The sequence below is a fragment of the Oncorhynchus gorbuscha genome, linkage group LG15, assembly GCF_021184085.1.
Source record: "Oncorhynchus gorbuscha isolate QuinsamMale2020 ecotype Even-year linkage group LG15, OgorEven_v1.0, whole genome shotgun sequence".
Taxonomy (NCBI): Eukaryota; Metazoa; Chordata; class Actinopteri; order Salmoniformes; family Salmonidae; genus Oncorhynchus; species Oncorhynchus gorbuscha.
In genome coordinates, this window is record NC_060187.1 from 21,378,681 (window position 1) to 21,396,163 (window position 17,483).

The following is a 17,483-nucleotide window of genomic DNA, read 5'->3' on the forward strand; positions in this document are numbered from 1 at the left end:
CTTTGTGTATTATCTCGCCTGTCTATCAGCTCCTCGTGTCTCATGTGCTCCTGTTTTGCAGAATTATGCAAAAAGAATAGTTGTTTCTGTGATATGGTGGATGTATCTGGTTGTGTATGCGTGCTCTGCCTCCCTCTACACCCTTGTGTGTCAAAACATAGTTCATCTTAGTTAAGTACAGTAGTGATCCATGTAGAAAAACATCCTTGATGTGTTTAGTTAACCCTTTGACACATATGAACACACAGGTGTGATCATTCTACAGTGGTCCCAGCAGCGTACACTCAAACCGGTGTGATTATGTCACGCTCTGACCTTAGAGATCCTTTTAATTCTCTATTTTGGTTAGGTCAGGGTGTGACTAGGGTGGGCAATCTAGTTTTCCTATTTCTTTGTTTGGCCTGGTATGGTTCCCAATCAGAGGCAGCTGTCTATTGTTGGGGATCATACTTAGGCAGTCTTTTTCCCACCTTAGTTGGTGGGATCTTGATTTTGTATAGTTGCTGTGTAGCCTGCCGAACTTTACGTTCGTTTTGTATTTTGTTGGTTTTCGGTGTTCATTTGAATAAAAGTAAGATGTTCACCTACCACGCTGCACCTTGGTCTCCTCATTCAAACGACGAGCGTAACAGATTAGAGCATTCAGTTTCGATTGACGCAGCAGTCAGCGTTTGAACTGGCCACACTGTATTTTTACAGAAACATTTTGCACAAACACAGTCTTTACAAATTTGTCCTCAATGAGAGCAGTGAGAGCAGAAACCATAATATGAATTAACTAATGGCAATTACTACTAACAATTCATCACATCACGGGTGAGCTCACCACTGATCGAAATAGTTGAGTAAAATACTTTCTAAAAATCGGAAGTAATCTGACGATGGGTAGTTTTGTGCGTGCCGCCATGTTTGTTTTTAAAGATAAGAGTTTATAAGATGAGTTGGGTCTGTTTGCATGTTGAAGGGGGTGTGTTGTCTACCATCATTCACTTCCATCCGGAAGTTTGCATGAAAGACAAGTTAACCATCCCTTCACCTCATTTTGTTATAACATCTTTGGTCTGACAGACATTTCCGTGACACCTGGAATGCATTGTATGACGTCAATAAACATGTAAGGAAAACAACAATGAAGGCAATGCAGGTGCCAGCTGGAAAATGTGCCATGGGGGGAAAAGTTCATGCAAGTTCTGAAGTTCTGTACTGACTGGAGAATGTGCAAATGTCTGCATACTTAATCTAGGGAAACACTGGGCTCTCATTGAAGAGAGAATTTTATCCAGCTCAGTAATGGCTCAAATGTAAATTGTCGTCAACAGTGAAATGTGAATTAGTGTGGAGGAACACACCTCAATTCAAACTATTGTTAGAAAACACAACTTACTGGAAAATGATTTGAAATGGACTGGTTGTAACAGCCTATAGATAATTAGCAGGCAGCGTGCCTCGGTTTGAGGGCATCGTGGGTTAACTGTCCTGTTGCGTAACAATCACATTTTGGAACAGTGAGTGCATTCTTTTTTCTTTTTGTATTTTACACCCTTTTTCTCCCAAATTTTGTGATATCCAATTGCGATCTTGTCTCATCGCTGCAACTCCCCAACGGGGTCGTGAAAGGCGAAGGTCGAGTAATGCGTCCTCTTAAACATGACTCGCCAAGCCGCGCTTCTTAACACCCTCCCGCTTATCCCGGAAACCAGCCGCACCAATGTGTCGGAGGAAACACCGTTCAACTCACGACCGAAGTCAGCCTGCATGTGCCCAGCCCGCCACAAGAAGTCGCTAGAGCGCGATCAGCCAAACCTAACCCGGACAACGCTGGGCCAATTTTTTAAATTGTATTTTATTTCCTTAATTGAACCAGGTAGGCCAGTTGAGAACAAGTTCTCATTTACAACTGCGACCTGGCCACGATAAAGCAAAGCAGTGCGACAAAAACAACAACACGTGGTCCTTCTGTAGCTCAGTTGGTAGAGCATGGCGCTTGTAACGCCAGGGTAGTGGGTTCGATCCCCGGGACCACCCATACGTAGAATGTATGCACACATGACTGTAAGTCGCTTTGGATAAAAGCGTCTGCTAAATGGCATATATTATTATTATTATTATTACACATAAACAAACGTACAGTCAGTAACACAATAGAAAAATCTATGTACAGTGTGTGCAAATGTAGAAGATTACGGAGGTAAGCCAATAAATAGGCCATAGAGGCAAAATAATTACAATTTAGCATTAACACTGGAATGATAGATATGCAGATGATGATGTGCAAGTAGAGATACAGGGGTGCAAAAGAGGAAAAAGATAAATAACAATATGGGGATGAGGTAGTTGGATGTGCTATTTGTACAGTAAGCTGCTCTGACAGCTGATGCTCAAAGTTAGAGAGAGAGATATCTCCAGCTTCAGTGATTTTTGCAATTTGTTCCAGTCATTGGCAGCGGAGAACTGGAAGGAAAGGCGTCCAAAGGAGGTGTTGGCTTTGGGGACGACCAGTGAACTTTACCTGCTGGAGCGCGTGCTACGGGTGGGTGTTGTGCACCACCCTATGGGACTCCCGGTCATGGCCGGTTGTGACACAGTCTGGGACCGAACCCGGGTCTGTAGTGACGCCTCAAGCACTGTGATGCAGACCACTCAGGAGGCCCAGGGAGTGCATTTCGACATCAAGCTCATTAGAAAACTCATGCTGGGGGCGACCATTCGAGATATTTGGAACTCACACATGAAAAGGTCAAAACTGCATTAGTCACAACAACATGCCTGATGATCCACATGCCTAGTGCTTCTTTATTGTCTGGCTGCTCTTCCATAAACCCACTATAATCCATACTTACTTAATGTATGGATGAGTCCCATATGGCATAGGGTGCCATTTGGGATACAGACAAAGTCCCACATTGTCTGATATGTTAGCCAGTGTCAAGACACTCACACTCACTCGTACACACACACACACACACACGCACGCACGCACGCACGCGCACGCACGCACGCACGCACGCACGCACGCACGCACACACACACACACACACACACACACACACACACACACACACACACACACACACACACACACACACACACACACACACACACACACACACACACACACACACAAATGGTTGTTGGATGGATGTTATGATACTGAATATGTAAATGGTTAGGCAGTGATAATGCAGTATATATGTTTAAATGGCTAGTCCTTGAACAGTGTTAATGGCCCTACCATTACTAGTGCATAGAGGGACTGGAAGAGGCTAGCTGTTGAGTGGATCCCCTGCTATTATATTCTATTGACTGTGATGTATCTGCTGTGTGTAGCTGTGGGTGTATGTATTTATCAGGACTCCTCTTCAGCTTCTTCACATGGTAATGCTGCTGGGTGGAAGGAAACTACAGGTTATTTGCCACATGCGGCAGGTGTAGACTTTACTTGCTTACAAGCCCTTCCCAATGAGTTTCAAAATCATTATCTAAAGAATTCAACAGTAGCTCCGGTCGAGGCGCTCGTGTGTGTGTGTGCATGCGTTTGTGTGTGTGGTTACAGTCTTTGTGCACGTGCATGTGTGATGGGTCACTACTCCCTAACGGCATGTTTATCGTCACCATATTGGCTTTTCAGGGCGTGGCCAATTGATTTGACATGGTTTCCATGGTGCTGTGGTGTCAGAGGAGCTGGTAGTGAATGATGGAGCCATGGCCCGTCCCCCTAAATGCCCAGCCCCACCCCCTGGACTAGAGAAAGGCATCACATTTCAAAGTAGCACTAAGCAACCAGCTCCTCTCAGTCCCTGGCTAAAATCAATGCACTAAATCGTGAAGAGGGTGCCATTTGGGATGCTGTCTATGTATTCTTGGCACAGGCAGTGGCAGGGGACAGCGATGACTGACTGAGGTCTTTTTAACAACAAACACATGAAGTAAGTTGGTGATGGCTTTGCTACTGTAGCTAGTTTTCTGAGTGGAAGTTGTTGGAGCATTTAGAATGTAGTATGTGGGAGTTGAATTGGACATGTTTTGTTAATGTGGAGTTTATGAGGCAGGGAATAGTGACTTGGACTGTGTAAGTCATCCTGACTGGAGGGAGAGAGGGAGGTAGGGAGGGAGGGGAAGTTGACTGTCCTCTTTGTCCTTAGAGACACTGAGCTCACGCTCTCTCATCTGTCATCCACTGACCCCCAGCTGTCACACACACACAAGTACACACACATGTACATAAACACACACACACACACACACACACACACACACACACACACACACACACACACACACACACACACACACACACACACACACACACACACACACACACACACACACACACACACACACACACACACACACACACACACACACACACACACACACACATTAAATAGTTGTTATACAAACCCATCATTCATTTATATACAGGATCTATAAGTGATTACAATGATCAATACATGTGTAGTGTCTTTGGCTATGCCGGATTAAGTGATATGACATGCTATTCCTTAAAATAATGTATCTGTAATTAATATCACCTGATTGAGCTAATCATGTAACTGTAATTAACTAGACAGCCGGGGCACCACAAAATAATGTTTATAGTGCTGTTATCTTCCGAATAAACTCTTAAAGGCCTCGTAATATTTTACATCAATAGTAGTCAATATTAATCGTCATTTTAATTTAGTCTCATCTGAAAGTTGTAAATTATTGGTTATCTGCACGAACCCTGGCTAACAAGATGAATCAGCAATACAAAATTGGGTTTAATTATTTATTTACTAAATACCGAACTAATCACACAGAATTACACATACACATAATTAAATCATAACTTGATTACAAATTACGTCATAAAGGAAAACGTCCTATCGTAAATACAGTATCTTATGCAATAAATATTTACTCTGAGCTGCGCTTCGGTAGGTTGGTGATAGATGGAAGGCCGTGTTGTCCAACCGAGTCCTTTGTCCTTTGAAGAATGTCTCTGGTTGTTAATTGAATACGTTGTAGTAACGTTGTTGTGTGATAGACGGGATACTCTGTCTGTTCCTTCCTAACCCTCGTTTGCAGCGGCTGTTGCTAACTCAACGGCTAGGAGGTATCACTTCTGTAGTGAATAAGAGTTCAAAGTTCATACCATTCGCAACCAAAGCTCACGCTGATGTTGGCTTCGTTCTGTAGTTATTAACTAAACCATTCTGACATCGGACCGTCATCCCCACATCCTCGGAACAGGAGGTTATATTGTCGTCAAGGGCTTATATAGGAAGGGAGAGGAGGGTGTGTTTGAAAAGTTTTATAGCCCATGTCCCTTCACAGGGGCGGGCCACTGATTGAGGAGAGCCCTATCTTAGAAACTAAAATCACATTTCATCCCATCACGAATCATTTCATATTCAAACATTTAAATTCCATGTGAATCCGATAACTCTGATGTGGAGACTTTCCACTGTAGAGTTTATGTCATCTTATCATTGATGAGAATGTCTCAGATGACAACCGAACTGACATCATATTCATTAAGTACCACCGCATATGTTCAATTGGTCGGATTACCATAATATAGTTCATTTCCCCCCACCTTCTGATGTTCCCAGAATCTCTATGTTAACCAAAGGTTTTGCAAATGTAACATCAGTAGGGTAGAGAGGGGAAAAGGGGGGAAAGAGGTATTTATGACTGTCATAAACCTACCCCCAGGCCAAATACATCATGACACCTGGCTGAAACACACAGTCACACACACGTGTACACACACACACACACACACACACACACACACACACACACACACACACACACACACACACACACACACACACACACACACACACACACACACACACACACACACACACACACACACACACACACACACACACACACACACACACTGCAATATCTGAGGTCAGAATGTGAGGTGCTTGATAGGAAATAGGAAATTGTTCACTAAGATTTAACAGCAATTCATCCTGTTTGTGGATCTCTTTTGTTGTTGTCTTTTAATCTCTGTTTGGGGACAGATTATTAAAATGTCAAATTAAATCTGTGTTTGTGGATGAGAACAGTGCACAGGCTGTTTTTGAACAGATAGCATATTTGTAGGCAACCATGTTGTATAATCTTAATTTGATCACTCTGTTATCGCAGAAAATGTTTGTGTATTCAAGGTTTAAAAGGTTTAAAAAGGTTTAAAAGGTTTCAAGGTTTAAAAAGGCATCTAAAGTTTGTAATGTCCTATTAGAAATGTCAGACTTGATTTTCCCTAACATGAAATGTATCAACCCCTATAAAAAGATCTATTAATTACAATCCATGTAATAATTCACATTGCCGGTTGCTGCAAGGTTATTTTCCTGCTTTGAGAAGCAGGGTCAAATTGAGAAGCAGGGTCATCTGTAGATTCACTGTGGAAACAATTGCCGTGCAGACTGTCTACAAACTTCATTATGCTTTAGATAATGTAATTCATTCTGTCTCACACACACACACACACACACACACACACACACACACACACACACACACACACACACACACACACACACACACACACACACACACACACACACACACACACACACACACACACACACACACACACACACACACACACACACACACACACACACACACACACACACACACACACACACACACAAGCTCAGTCATGCACATTCAACACACACATACACACACCTACATACACACAAATCTATTTCCAGTCTTACTTCCCTATTTCTGACCTAATTTCCTTTTGTCGACACTCGGTGTCATTATTAACCTCTGAAAAACACACACCATTTTGTCCAGTACGGGTTATGTGCAAGCTTTTGTTGCTGCCCAGCACTAAATGTACCAGAGTAATCCTGATCAACATGCACCCAAAGAAACTCGCTTGGCAGAATCCCCATCTGCAATAAATGCAGCTTTTTTGACTATTATACGAAACCTTTGTGCCATACGGCTCTATGGAGAACCGTGTGAAATGGCAGGTTCCACCACTACGCACATTCACACATTCTGCAGCAGCCATTCTGGCTCTGCTGTGCCTCATTAGTGAAGCCAGAGATAAGACAGTAAGACAGGGACGAATGAGGTGATCCATAGTCAGTTGCTGCCAAACTAATGGAGAAGACGTGCAGCTCTGGTTTCTGACTGGCTCTAACGGCTCTGTCTGTTGGCTGGATAAAACAAAGAAAAACAATCAGCCCTGAGCTTCAGTCTAATCCTCACTAAGACCCCACCTGCTGCTGCCCGCAAAGCAGGGCTCTGTCCGTGTGTGTGTGTATGTGTTTGCATGGTTTTTTCCCCGATATAAACATTTTTGTTGGGTCAAGCCTGCCTGGAACACACAACACACACACACTGCTGCTCTACCCACTCCGGCCCAGGAGGGAGGGGCTGAGTGAGTTCTCTTTGTCTTCGCCAAACTCCTGACTCCGCCTGCAGGAGAGAGGGCTGATGTGTGCAAGGGAGTTTTTTGTTTCAGATTGTGTCCTCTTATCTCTCACTCTTCTCTCTCTTTATCTCGCTCTCTTCCTCTTTCTTTCTTTCTCTTTCTTCCTCTTTGTCTTTCTCTCTCCCACACACATGCTAAGTGGTATAAATAACTTTGCGTGTGTGCGCGTGCATGCGTGTATGTGTGTGTGTGCACCAGGTGCAGCACAGTACAGTGCCTGGTATATGCTTGGCAGATGCTCACTCTCTGACGCGTGAAATATCTGTTAATGTGTGTTAAATAAAACCATTCCAGGCTTTTTAATTGGTGTGAACTGGAGTGGCATGGACCCAAAAGGAATGTGTCTGTGTATGTTTTATCGCCGTTTGTGTGTGTGTGTGTGTGTGTGTGTGTGTGTGTGTGTGTGTGTGTGTGTGTGTGTGTGTGTGTGTGTGTGTGTGTGTGTGTGTGTGTGTGTGTGTGTGTGTGTGTGTGTGTGTGTGTGTGTGTGTGTGTGTGTGTGTGTGTGTTTAATTTGTGTTTTTGTATAATTATTGATATATTTAAAAATATATATATTTAACCCTTATTTAACTAGGCAAGTCAGTTAAGAACAAATTGTTATTTACAATGACAGCCTACCAAAAGGTCTCCTGCGGGGACGGGCCTGGAATTAAATATAAAAATTAATACAATATCAATATAGGACAAAACACACATCACAACAAGAGAGACAACACAACACTACATAAAGAGAGATCTAGGACAACAACATAGCAAGGCTTCAAGACATGGCAACACAACATAACAACAACATGGTAGCAAAACAACATGGTAGCAGCACAAAACATGGCACAAACATCATTGGGCCCAGACAACAGCACAAAGGGCAAGAAGGTAGAGACAACAATACACTCACACAACAATCAGACAAAAAAGCCACAACTGTCAGTAAGAGTGTCCATGGTTGAGTCTTTGAATGAAGATATTGAGATAAAACTGTCCAGTTTGAGTGTTTGTTGTAGCTCGTTCCAGTCGCTAGCTGCAGCGAACTGAAAAGAGGAGCGACCCAGGGATGTGTGCGCTTTGGGGACCTTTAACAGAATGTGACTGGCAGAACAGGTATTGTATGTCGAGGATGAGGGCTGCAATAGATATAGTTGAAGTCAGAAGTCTACTTACACTTAGGTTGGAGTCATTAAAACCCGTTTTTCAACCAATCCACAAATTTCTTGTTAACAAACTATAGTTTTGGCAAATCGGTTAGGACATTTACTTTGTGCATAACACAAGTCATTTTTCCAACAATTGTTTACAGACAGATGATTTCACTTATAATTCACTGTATCACAATTCCAGTGGGTCAGAAGTTCACATACACTAAGTTGACTGTGCCTTTAAAAAGCTTGGAAAATTCCAGAAAATTATGTCATGGCTTTAGAAGCTTCTGATAGACTAATTGATATCATTTGAGTCAATTGGAGGTGTACCTGTGGATGTACTTCAAACCCAGTGCCTCTTTGCTTGACGTCATGGGAAAATCAAAAGAAATCAGCCAACAATAGTATACAAGTATAAACACCATGGGACCACGCAGCCGTCAGGGTAGCCTAGTGGTTAGAGCGTTGGACTAGTAACCGGAAGGCTGCAAGTTCATATCCCTGAGCTGACAAGGTACAAATCTGTACTTCTTCCCCTGAACACTGTTCCTAGGCCGTCATTGAAAATAAGAATTTGTTCTTAACTGAATTGCCTAGTTAAATAAAGGTTTTAAAAAAAATTAAAAAACTGCTCAGGAAGTAGACGTGTTCTGTCTCCTAGAGATTAACGTACTTTGATACGAAAAGTGCAAATCAATCCCAGAACAACAGCAAATGGAGATGCTGGAGGAAACGGATACAAAAGCATCTATATCCACAGTAAATCCAGTCCCATATCGACATAAACTGAAAGGCCACTCAGCAAGGAAGAAGCCACTGCTCCAAAACCGCCAGATTACAGTTTGCAACTGCACATTGGGGACAAATATCATACTTCTTGGAGAAATGTCCTCTGGTCTGATGAAAGAAAAAATAGAACTGTTTAGCCATAATGACCATCATTATGTTTGGAGCAAAAAGGGGGAGGCTTACAAGCAGAAGAACACCATCCCAACAGTGAAGCACGGGGGTGGCTGCATCATGTTGTGGGGGTGTTTTGCTGCAGCAGGGACTGGTGAATAGATGGCATCATGAGGGAGGACAATTATGTGAACATCTAGCCCCTGGAGAGCACCCTTACCTGCCGATCTATAAATGATGTGTCCGTAATCTAGCATGTGGCCAACGTAAGTAAGACATTTAAACGTGTTAACCCTCGCAAGGCTGCCGGCACAGACGGCATCCCTAGCCGCGTCCTCAGAGCATGCTCAGACCAGCTGGCTGGAGTGCTTACGGAAGTATTCAATCTCTCCCTATCCCAGTCTGCTGTCCTCACTTGCTTCAAGATGTCCACCATTATTCCTGTACCCAAGAAAGCTAAGGTAACTGGACTAAATGACTATCGCCTTGTAGCACTCACTTATGTCATCTTGAAGCGCTTTGAGAGGCTAAACTTATTTTTCGAAAAATAAGTTGTTGTTTTTTAAATACGTTTGTTGTATGTCTATGTAAATTTCGAATTGTAGCCTACAAGTGTGGTTGCTTGTCTGCTATTGTGAATGTGTCTCTGTGTGTGTGTGTGTGTGTGTGTGTGTGTGTGTGTGTGTGTGTGTGTGTGTGTGTGTGTGTGTGTGTGTGTGTGTGTGTGTGTGTGTGTGTGTGTGTGTGTGTGTGTGTGTGTGTGTGTGTGTGTGTGTGTGTGTGTGTGTGTGTGTGTGTGTGTGTGTGTGTGTGTGTGTGTGTGTAACTGCATGTGTGTGACTGTGTCTCTATTCTGAGCAGAGCTGCTGTACTGCACATCAAAGCTCTTCAGGCCGTTTAACACTGAGCAGCTAAACACTATGACTGCTGGCTTTGCTGCTATAATGACTCATCCATTGAACAAACCTGATTTAAGACCTGGTTACCCTGTCCCTGACCTGTAGCTACCACAGATACCTGAGCTATGTGTTCCATGGAAATATTTTTTGCAACAAACAAAACAAATCAGAGGAGATTGAAACACAGCTTTATCTGCTCTAGATTTCTATGGTCCTATACTGCCCTTAGTATGTTTGTAATGTGTGAAATATGTGTGTCTCTACATGCTAAGCACACAGTTAGCTGTACCCTAGCAGTAGCACTTTGCACTGCATTGCATCTCCACAGCCCTAGTCTATTTAGCACTGTTAAGCTATTGCCATGTAGTTTATTCTCGCAGGTTGACATTTATACTGTCATGAATCTTGCCATTGAGGAAAAACTGAGCAATGGGCCAGCTGCAAAGTCCAAATTGTCTATATTGTAAAAATTGCTATTTGGTCTTAATTTAAGGTTAGGGTTAGGCATTAGGATTAGCAGTGTAGTTAAGGTTATGTTAGGGTTAGGTGTAAAATCTGATTTTATGACCTTGTGGCTGTGCCACTTTGTCTCTGTACTGATGTTTTGCCTGTTTGATTGCCTTACGGAGGGAATAAATACACTATTTACACCCCCCTATCCACATCGATGGAACAGTAGTGGAGAGGGTAGCTTGTTTTAAGTTCCTCGGCATACACATCACAGACAAACTGAATTGGTCCACTCACACTGACAGCATCGTGAAGAAGGCGCAGCAGCGCCTCTTCAACCTCAGGAGGCTGAAGAAATTCGGCTTGTCACCAAAAGCACTCACAAACTTCTACAGATGCACAATCGAGAGCATCCTGGCGGGCTGTATCACCGCCTGGTACGGCAACTGCTCCGCCCTCAACCGTAAGGCTTTCCAGAGGGTAGTGAGGACTGCACAACGCATCACCGGGGGCAAACTACCTGCCCTCCAGGACACCTACACCACCCGATGTTACAGGAAGGCCATAAAGATCATCAAGGACATCAACCACCCGAACCACTGCCTGTTCACCCCACTATCATCCAGAAGGCGAGGTCAGTACAGGTGCATCAAAGCTGGGACCGAGAGACTGAAAAACAGCTTCTATCTCAAGGCCATCAGACTGTTAAACAGCCACCACTAACATTGAGTGGCTGCTGCCAACACACTGTCATTGACACTGACCCAACTCCAGCCACTTTAATAATGGGAATTGATGGGAAATGATGTAAATATATCACTAGCCACTTTAAACAATGCTACCTTATATAATGTTACTTACCCTACATTATTCATCTCATATGCATATGTATATACTGTACTCTACATCATCGACTGCATCCTTATGTAATACATGTATCACTAGCCACTTTAACTATGCCACTTTGTTTACTTTGTCTACACACTCATCTCATATGTATATACTGTACTCGATACCATCTACTGTATGCTGCTCTGTACCATCACTCATTCATATATCCTTATGTACATATTCCTTATCCCCTTACACTGTGTATAAGACAGTAGTTTTGGAATTGTTAGTTAGATTACTTGTTGGTTATCACTGCATTGTCGGAACTAGAAGCACAAGCATTTCGCTACACTCGCATTAACATCTGCTAACCATGTGTATGTGACAAATACAATTTGATTTGATTTGATTTGATTTATTGAACCATATTGCCAGTCACCTTGCCAATGGTTAAATGTGGTGGTTCGCTCTTTCATTTTTGCGCGAATGCTGCCATCTATTTACCATTTCTGGTTTGGGTAGGTATTAATTATCACAGTGGGAACAACATCCCCTATACACTTCCTGATTAAGTCAGTCACCGTGTCCGTGTATACGTCAATGTTGTTATCAGAGGCTACCCGCAACATATCCCAGTCCGCGTGATTAAAACAATCTTGAAGCATGGATTCCAATTGGTCAGACCAGCATTGAATAGACCATAACATGGGTACTTCCTGTTTGTGTTTCTGCCTATAGGAATGGAGGAGCAAAATGGAGTTATGATCTGATTTGTCAACGGGAGGCCGTGGCAGGGCCTTGTAGGCATCTCTGAATGGGAGAAGCAGTGGTTGAATGTTTTTCCAGAGCGAGTACTACTGTAAATGTGTTGATTGAATTTTGGTAGTGTTTTCCTCAGTTTGCTTTGTTAAAATCCCCAGCTACAATAAATGCTGCCACAGGATATGTGGTTTTCAGTTTACATAAAGTCCAGTGTAGTTCCTTGAGGTCCGTCTTGGTATTGGTTTGAGGGGGAATGAATATACACGGATGTGACTGTAACTGAAGATCATTATCTTGGGAGGTAATACGGTCAGCATTTGATTGTGAGTTTTTATCGGTTGGGTGAACAAAAGGACTTGAGTTTCTGTATGTTATCGCAATCACATCATGAGTGGTTAATCATGAAACATACACCAACGCCTTTCTTCTTCCCAGAGAGTTCTTTATTTTTCCCTGCGCGATGTACTGAGAACCCAGCTGGCTGTCTGCACGGGGACAGTATATCCCGAGACAGCCATGATTCCGTGAAACAGAGTATGTTACAGTCCCTGATGTCTCTCTTGAAGGAGATCCTCGCCCTGAGCTTGTCTATTTTATTGTCCAGAGACTGAACTTTCCAGTGGAACAGCCACTTTAGCGGTATTCCTTAAAGAGGTGGGGTTTCAGGTAATATACTGGAGGTACGGGTCTTGTAAGCGGTGGATGGTTTGCACGCATCCTGAGTCGGACTAGAAGTCCACTCTGAATACCTCTTCTCCGCGGGTGGCGTCTTGGAGCAGCCTCTGGGATAAGTTCAATTGCCCTGGGCGGCACAAACAAAGGATCCGATTCAGGAAAGTCGTATTCTTGTGTGTCGTATAGCAATGATAGGAGAGACTGGTTATGACAGAGCCAAGTGACTTGGTGTACCGGAGAGGGCCACAGAGCCCTCACCAGTGGTGATATGGTGAGGAGACAGATTCAAAGGAGTTCTTTCCAGCTGCCCAACTTGGATGTAATAACACACAAGAAGGATAAATGTTCTGGGAGAAGAGCTAAATAATGAAACCTGACTGATTTGAAAGAAGGTCATTCTGAGAGAGATAGCAGAGCACCAAAAAAGAGTTTTGGAGAGAAAAGAAAGAAGGGATACAAAAGGGATAGTTCAGAAGGGGTTAAGACGGAGCAAGAATAAGTTGATGAGCAGAGCTCCGCTGGAGAAGAGAGGAGGGGATAGGGTCAACCAGGTTGTTGTCGACGCGAGATTTCATCTGGTGCAGAGCACAGGGTAGGGCACTGTGAGCAGAACCAGCGGTGCACTCGGATGTCTTCTTCTTTTCAAAATGTCAAAAAAAACAAAATAGTTCATTAGGAGCAAGAAGCAGAGCTGCCAACCTGTTGTCGTTTCTTGAGTGCTTAGTGCACTGCTTCTTCTATGTCAAACTCCTTACTAGTCTGCTGTTTCTGTAGCTGTAGTGCTTAGCACACTGCTGTTTCTATGCCTAAGCATTTGTCAGCGTGCTGTTTCACTAGCTTAGCGTTTAACTTCTGTCTCTGCCCTAGGTCCTCTGCTTCTGATCTAAATATAATGTGATCCACTAGGCTGGATAATAACTGATTCCCTCTCTGTATCGTTGTTTGTGTGTGTGTGTGTGTGTGTGTGTGTGTGTGTGTGTGTGTGTGTGTGTGTGTGTGTGTGTGTGTGTGTGTGTGTGTGTGTGTGTGTGTGTGTGTGTGTGTGTGTGTGTGTGTGTGTGTGTGTGTGTGTGTGTGTGTGTGTGTGTGTGTGTGTGTGTGTGTGTGTGTGTGTGTGTGTGTGTGTGTGTGCTTAACATTCAAACAAAATGCAGTCACCCTTTCACCAGACATGTTTTGTGTTAGAGTGAATTCCAACGTAGGATGTGTCATTTTTAGGTCAGACAGCAGGACAAACATGGACTTAAAAGATACAAGAGATGTGTATTGGAGTTCTACTGAGCCTTTTTTAATTGAAACAGCAGTTCTTTACACTCTCCCTCCTCCCCTTCCTATATGCATCTCTCACACAGACACACGATTTTTTTTTCACTAGCTGTGTGGAGTACAGGCATGTTGTTTATAACTGCTGTACTGTACAGACACACACACAGACACAAATGTGGGCTGCTCTTATCCCTCTCCACAGTAGATTCTGAATATTGGAGAAGAGAAGAGGATAAGATGGCAGTACCTCTACCATCTTCAGCTCACTGATTATGAACATTTACACAGCCCTGCCAGTGACACCTGTCCCTCTGCAGAGAGATACTCTCTAAAGTGTGTGTGTGTGTGTGTGTGTGTGTGTGTGTGTGTGTGTGTGTGTGTGTGTGTGTGTGTGTGTGTGTGTGTGTGTGTGTGTGTGTGTGTGTGTGTGTGTGTGTGTGTGTGTGTGTGTGTGTGTGTGTGTGTGTGTGTGTGTGTGTGTGTTCACAAACGCAGTCACCCTTTCACCAGACATGTTTTGTGTGAGTGAATTCCAACGTAGGATGTGTCATTTTTAGGTCAGACAGCAGGACAAACATGGACTTAAAGATACAAGAGATGTCGCATTCTTTACACTCTCCCTCCTCCGCATCTCTCACACAGACACACGCACACACAGGCACGCACACAGACACACACACAGACACAAATGTGGGCTGCTCTTATCCCTCTACCGCTACCTCTACCTCTTCACTCACTATCTCACATTGGCTTTTTACCTCTCTCTCTCTCTCTCTCTCTCTCTCTCTCTCTCAATTGAATTTCAATTTAAGAGGCTTTATTGGCATGGGAAGCACATGTTTACATTGCCAAAGCAAGTGGAATAGATAATAATAAAAATAAATAAACATCAGTATGGGTTGTATTTACAAAGGTGTTTGTTCTTCACTGGTTGCCCTTTTCTTGTGCCAACAGGTCACAAATATTTCTGCTGTGATGGCACACTGTGGTATTTCACCCAATAGATATGGGAGTTTATCAAAATTGGATTTGTGTAATCTGAGGGAAATATGTGTCTCTAATATGGTCATACATTTGGCAGTTGGTTAGGAAGTGCAGCTCAGTTTCCACCCCATTTTGTGGGCAGTGTGCACGTAGCCTGTCTTCTCTTGAGAGCCAGGTCTGCCTACAGCGGCCTCTCTTTCCTTAACTTTGGGTCAGTCACAGTGGTCAGGTATTCTGCCGCTGTTTACTCTCTGTTATGGTCCAAATAGCATTCCAGTTTGCTCTGTTCTTTGCTTTCCTGGAGCTCTGTGGGGTCTTCTTGTGTTTGTGAACAGAGCCATAGGGCCAGCTTGCTTAGGGGACTCTTCTCTAGGTTAATCTCTCTGTAGGTAATGGTCTCTCTCTGTCTCTCTTTTTCTGTCTCTGTCTCTGTCTCTTTCGGTGCCTCTCTCTCTCTCCTTACCTCTCACCCTCTCTGTGTAGCTAGAGGAGTTGCATTGCCTGCCCACTGAGTTGGGGGTAATGTTTGGCTATTTGAGCTGACATTTTCCTGCTGACAGACTCTTTCTGCCTGAGTGCACGGTCTGTTCAAATCACAGAAAAGATAGTGCCGTAACTGAGTGAGCCAAACACTACTAAACACTATATGAGAAGTGACTCACTCTGTTTCGTAAACAGACATGGTTGACGGCTGATGTTATAATATTTACAAGGTTATAAGGTGAAGGATTGTCACATAGAGATTACAATAAAATATGAAGAGGACCTAGGAAGTGTAGGCCTTTGACTTTGGAGTGACCCAAGTGAGGTTGAGTGAGTGAAATATATATACAGTATATATATATATATATATATATATATATATATAGACCTATTCTAAGTTGTCTTCCTATGTTTTCATATCATGCTGACCCCTCTCACCCCTCTCTCTCTCCCTTCAGTGAGGTTTGCCGATTGCGGCCTGGGCGACAGGGTTCTGTTGGAGGTGGGCGACGCGGTGCACTTCAGGCTGGGTGAAGATGGCATGGTGTACACCCGGCGCTCCCTCCGTCTTGCGGACAGGAAGAGAGCCTTCCTGGTGGTGCGAGCGAGGGATCAGATAACCAAGGAGGAGTGGAACACACGCGTTCATCTCCACCTCCGGACAGATGTACAGGGGGTGACGACGGAACACAACAAACAGGTATGGATAAAATAAGAATATCACAATATGGTCATTTAGCAGAAGCCTTTATCTATTCAAGGTGACACTTCTCATTCCTGGTATAACCATTTTGGGTTCCATGTAGAAGCCTTTCCACTGATGTTTCTACATGGAACCCTAAAGGGTTCTACCTGGAACCAAAAAGGGTTCTCCTTTAGGGACAGTCAATGGACACTTTTGGTACCCTTTTTTCTACGAGTGATTATGATGTGGAGATGGAAGTCAGAGGAGCAGTTCATCATAAGAATACATTATCCATCACCAGTCGATTAACCAAGTCTTACTTATTTATAAGGAATCATTCATGTTAAATGTACTAAATAAAAATTCACAGCCCACTCTGTTAACCTTTGATGGCCAGTGAAGTGCTGATAACCACAGAAACAAGACAGCGCTCGCTAGAGTATAGGATGCATCCCAAATGGCACCCTATTCCCTATATAGTGCACTACCGCTATGGGTGCCCTGGTCAAAAGTAGTGCACTATACAGGGAATAAAGTGTTGTTTGGGACACACCCATAGCATCAGGTGCTGCTGCCTGCTGTGTGTAAATTAGAGAAAAAGGGAGGTTGTCTCTATAAGGGGAGACATTAAAGAGCCACTACAGCGACCCGTTCACATCTCCCAGTAAAAATGGTCCCAGAAATAGTGCAGTGCAATACACTTACTGTGTGCATTACAGTCTCCCAGCATTCTGTGGGAGCAGTGAAAACAATGTGAGAAAAGAAAAAGCTGTTTAAAACACCACCAAAATCAAACCTGTGAATAAAAGCGATGAAATGTAACCAGTGGAGTGTTAGCCAGCTATTAGTCAGCTAGTTCTCTTAACAGACAGGTGGAGCAGAAAACTCTGAGAAAAGGGAGGGAGCGTTTGGCGAGAGGGAGAGAAAAAGAATAGAGTGAGATTTGG

At 43.5% G+C, this 17,483-nt stretch overlaps 1 protein-coding gene across 1 annotated transcript in view; it reads left to right on the forward strand.

The window, feature by feature from the left end:
* Positions 1 to 17,483, forward strand: part of cdh2 (cadherin 2, type 1, N-cadherin (neuronal)) — a 76,924-nt gene that overhangs the window by 19,212 nt on the left and 40,229 nt on the right. Inside the window, exon 3 of the mRNA XM_046301538.1 lies at positions 16,310 to 16,551. Within this exon, the coding sequence (XP_046157494.1) occupies positions 16,310 to 16,551 (242 nt within the window). The remainder of the gene's footprint in view (positions 1 to 16,309; positions 16,552 to 17,483) is intronic.